At 64.3% G+C, this 4592-nt stretch overlaps 1 protein-coding gene across 1 annotated transcript in view; it reads left to right on the forward strand.

Annotated features, from left to right (window-relative positions):
• The first annotated feature begins 6 nt into the window (after nt 1-6).
• LOC113204951 (protein Shroom2) overlaps nt 7-4592 on the forward strand; it is a 59514-nt gene continuing 54928 nt past the window's right edge. The window contains exons 1-2 of the mRNA XM_052263865.1: nt 7-507; nt 586-752. Of these exons, the coding sequence (XP_052119825.1) occupies nt 178-507; nt 586-752 (497 nt within the window). The 5' untranslated portion in view covers nt 7-177. The remainder of the gene's footprint in view (nt 508-585; nt 753-4592) is intronic.

Below are 4592 nucleotides of genomic sequence, written 5' to 3' on the forward strand. Positions count from 1 at the left end.
AAGGCCCTGTCCCTGCCCTCCCCTCCGGCGGCGAGCCCCCGGGTCAGCCCGGAGGCCGTGGAGGCCACCGCCAGCCCATCGGCGCCAAACTCCACCCCGGGTCACGATCGGCAAGCCGCTCACTGGCGACACCACAAAGCAGCCTATCTGGAGACCTCCTTCGAGGGCAGTCCGCCGATGCAGAGAGTTAACGGTCAGGTGCCTCCACCCGGTGCCGCCCCCAGCTCTGCGCCCGAGAGACCGACGGCGCACCAACAGCTGCAGCTGGGCGAGCGGTCCACCCCCCAGCGCGCCGCCCCTCAGCGCGCAGCCCCCGAGCGCCAGTCCCTGTGCGTCCGCAAGCCGCGGCCCGCCAGTTTCATGCGCTCGGAGAGTGTCAAGGAGAGCGCTACGGAGGCGCCGCCGCGGTACGTGGCGAACGGCGCCAACGGCTCGAGCCGCCCGGGCAACGAGCGCTACCCGCTGCGGGGCGCGCGCGCGGCCAAGAAGCTGGCCGTCAACGGAGAGGTGGGTGCTCCACGTGCCCGCGCCCTACTGGCCGTACTGCTGTGCAGCTCCTGACGTTGGACATTATCCCTGTTCCAGGCGAACGGCAGCAACGGCTGGCTCCAGCCCGCCGTGGCGCAGCTCCGCAGGGCGCCCGCCTCCGTGGAGCTGCTCCCCACCGCCTGCAACTCGCCGACCACCACGGCCATCAGCACGTCCAGCCCCGTCAACGCCGCCTCGCCGCAGCACTCCAGCATCAACAGCAGGTGAGTCCAAGTTATGATCTGCATGCCCCTGTGTTCTGTACCCTCGGACGCTCGGATCAAGCCGCGTCGAGCCAGCGGGCGCCGGTAGGTAGGCAGCCAAATCAACAGGCCCCTGCCAGTCGCTCTATCGCCCTGCGGTGCGACGCGCTCCGCCGGCGCCCGACGGCTAGGCAACCCATTCGGCGCCTCTCGCCGCCGCGACCGGTGGGCCGCCCGTCGTGCCGGGCGTACGTTGGGCTGCCTACCCCTCCTTCGCAAGGCGCTCCCACCGGGCCGGACAGGCTCTTCTAACCTCCCCGGGAGAAATGGTCGTCAGAACAAAGAATTAATGTTGTCCAATCGCCTTCATTGGCGACGGCCAGAAGCCCACTTCCCGAGGTTCGCGAGTGAGACACGCGGCGCCGCGTCCTCGGGTCGCCCAGGTGGCAGCTGCAGGTGCACCGAGGAGCGCGCCACACCTGAGTGACTGACTGTGTTTGTGGAGCGCCTCGCATGGCACGCGGCGCGGCGGCGGCGACGTCGCATCGCAGCTGCTTTGAACCCTCCGCCAGCTAGACTCACCTTGCCCCACTCACTCCCCCCCCCTTCCACTCCTCCCTTCCTTCGTCTTCCCCGAGGCACTTACAGTCGTGATCATGGGGGGCGGCACGGTGCGAAATGCGAGCGCTCATCTCATAGTGCCTCGAAGGAGTATGACGGTGAGGTGAAGAGGACGGCGTTAGACAGGGGGTGGTGGTCGCTAGCGGAACATAGTTTGATCGATTCCTTTCCCCGTTCTCGACACCCGTACGCCGGCGCCAGCACAGGATGTGGGCGGACTCGGGCGGCCTTCCTTCCGCCCGGCCACCAGCACACTGTATGTCCCCGTCAAGCAATCCAGTGCCGTTTGTCTGTCCGACGGCGAGTCGCAGGACTCAAGTGGATCGCGACAGTCCCCCCCCCCCTCTCATTCTCTCATGAGCGAGTGGGCCTGGTCGCCGTGCCGTGGGGGCAGCAGCCGAGGTGCGGGCCCCCTGCTCCGTCTCAAACAATGGCCCATCAGGCGGGCACCATGAGCGCGGGCCTCGGGCCTCTTGACGGCGACGGCGTTCTCCGTGACGAAGGAGATGGCCGAGCGCGCGGTGTAAGTGTCGACGCGGTGCCCCCGGACAGGCGAGCACGACGATGGACACCGCGAGCGGCAGGAGGTGGCGTCTGGCTACAGCCCCCGCTGGCGCCGTACTGTGCGTGCGTGCGTGGACCGCGGACCAGTCGCCAGGAGGCGGGCAGCACGGCCTGAGGCCGCTCTCCTTTTCCGCAGCCGCTGCTGCCTTCAATAGAAAAGTTTTCACACCTCGCCACACTACGCCGTGCCACGCCGCGCCGCGCCACGCCACGCCGCGACGCTCCTCGACGCGTCTCGTCGCCCTTTTTGTTGGAAAGAAAGGCGACGCGGCGGCGGCGACGGTCCGCGGGTGTGGCGGGGCGGGGAGCGCGGAGGCGAAAACATGTGCGGTCCGGGCCGGGCCGGGGACAAGGTCACATTGCTTTGTGCCCCGGACTGTGAACTTCCCACCTGGTGCGGCGTGGCGTAGCGTAGCGTAGCGGCGTGTAGCGAGTGCAGGATAATGGCCAGGCATGCACCTTGCACGCACGCACGCACGCTTGCGCGCCTCTGAGCACAGCAGGGCAGGGCTCACCTGCTGGAATCTCCCGGTGCTCCGACCGAGATAATTATATGTGTTTCGTGGGACAGCTCATTGAATCCTCCTGCTGCTGCTTGTGCTGGTGTTGGCGCCGCTGTAGTGCCTCGGCGCGAATAACCCGAGTCGAGTCGCCCGTTGTCGCCCCCATAGAGGTAGGCGACGGGGAGGGTGGCGTCCTCTCCTCATCGGAGCGCTCGCCATACTCTTGGCCCCGAAAATGATTCCGTTTGGCTCATCTCGCATTCGGCACCGTTGTTGGCCGGCTCGCTCGGCTGCAGCATACCAGCCGCCGCAGCAGCCGCAGCAGCCGCAAGCGGCTTTGACTTGGAGATGAGAGGCACCACCGCGGGCTGCGGCGGCGGCGGCCCAGACTGCCGCGCTTCAAGTGGGCCGAGTAACGTTCCCCGCATTTGGCGGTGGTAATGATAATTTTGTCGCCCTCGCCGCTAAACGGCCGCCGCCCGTCCCGCCGTCGTCGGCTCGGCTGGCTGCAGTCATGCGGTCGGCTCCGCCCGGTCGGTCTGCATGCATACGATCCACTGCACGATCCGTTGCACGATCCGCTGCACGGTCCGCTGCTGCACGGCCCGTCCTGCCGACATGTTCATTCGCACTTGTCTCGCGGTGCGCCGGACGTGTGAGCCCGAGGAAGGCGATGACGGGCGTTGAGGTTCCCGTCGGCGGCGGCGGCCGCTCCGCTAGCGCATGATGACGCCTCCTCGCTCTGGGCATTGTTGGCCAGCTGCTTTTACTGCCGCCCAGCTGCCCGCCGCTGCAGCTGCAGGTGCTCGGACGGGCCGCTTTAACGGACAGGCCGACGGACCCGTAGCGGCGGGGCGCGCCGGCCGTAAACACTTGCCTGAAATAGAGCAGCGGCAGGCAAAGAACTAGGACTGTTCTGGCGGCGGCGGTCCGCACTCGTCTGTTCTGCGCATGAAAAATTTAGCACGACACACTTTTCCAACGGGTGCATACGTTTACCATGGGAGACGGGGCCCGTTCAACTTTATTTACCCCCAGACGGACTCATGAAAAATTCAGATTGCTGCTGGTTGAAGACTATGACAAAAGGACGTTTTTAACTAACTGTGTGAGCCAGCCAGGCGCAAGAGTGTTGCGAAGGGTGTTTCGTTGCCGCGTTGGCGTGTGTGTTAAAAGTCGCGCTCCTCCTCACGCTCCGCTCCCCAGTTCATTTACGTAAGGAAGCGACATTTGATCGGCCTCCAGCTCCGCGGCCCCGGAGAGCCCGGGGGCTCCAGCGGCGGCCACAGCAGACTCCGGGCCCCTGGAGTCCAGCCCAACAGCGTGTAACACACACTGCGGGGCGCACCGCTCCGGTGGAGAGGAGGAGAGCGAGCGAGCGAGCGAGAGAGAGAGAGAGAGAGAGAGAGAGAGAGAGAGGGAGAGAGAGAGAGAGAGAGAGAGAGAGTGCGCACAGAGACTGTGGGGGCAGTGGGTGGGCCTAACGCAACTCGCAACTCTGTTGTATTGCGATAATTTATCGCGCCGTATGATTCACGTTCACATTCGCATATCCGGTGACAAGGGATTCAGCCTGTTGTGTTGCGTCACTTCGCTTACTCGCCCCGCCCCGCGCTCGCGTGTGTGTGTGTGTGTGTATCCTGCGCGTTGTGTGGAGGAGTATCTTCTTTGCGAAATGGGGATAATAAGGATTATTAGGAACCAGTTTGCAACATTTCTAAAAAATTTGAAATGAGTGCAGGAAACGCGACGCCGCCGTACCGCGCACCGCACCCCGCGGCGCGCTGTCTGCCGCCCAGGCCTGGCGCGCGCAACAGATACCCTGATAACAGTTCCACTCTCCTTTCCACTTCCTCGTCCAGGTGTATGTGTGTGTACAGGAGCTGCCCCTTTAACCTTGAGGAAGTCTTTAAAAAAGAAGAAGAAAAACACCACAATAAAAACAGCTTTTAGTTTTGCTAATTTCGCAGATTTTACGGGAGGATGACGCTTTTGCTCGACCCGCGCGATACCCCACACTGCGCCGCGGGCCCGCACGCCATTTCCCAGTCTGCGGCGTCAGCGTCTGCCGACGGGCCGCGTTCGTTTCTGGCTTTATCCCTCGTGCTCTTTCTCTGTCTTTCGCTTCCTCCTGTGTCATTAGTGAGTGGGGGAGAGAGAGGGAGAGGGAGAG

The sequence above is a fragment of the Frankliniella occidentalis genome, unplaced genomic scaffold (genome assembly GCF_000697945.3).
Source record: "Frankliniella occidentalis isolate FOCC.00 unplaced genomic scaffold, Focc_3.1 Scaffold14, whole genome shotgun sequence".
Lineage (NCBI taxonomy): Eukaryota > Metazoa > Arthropoda > Insecta > Thysanoptera > Thripidae > Frankliniella > Frankliniella occidentalis.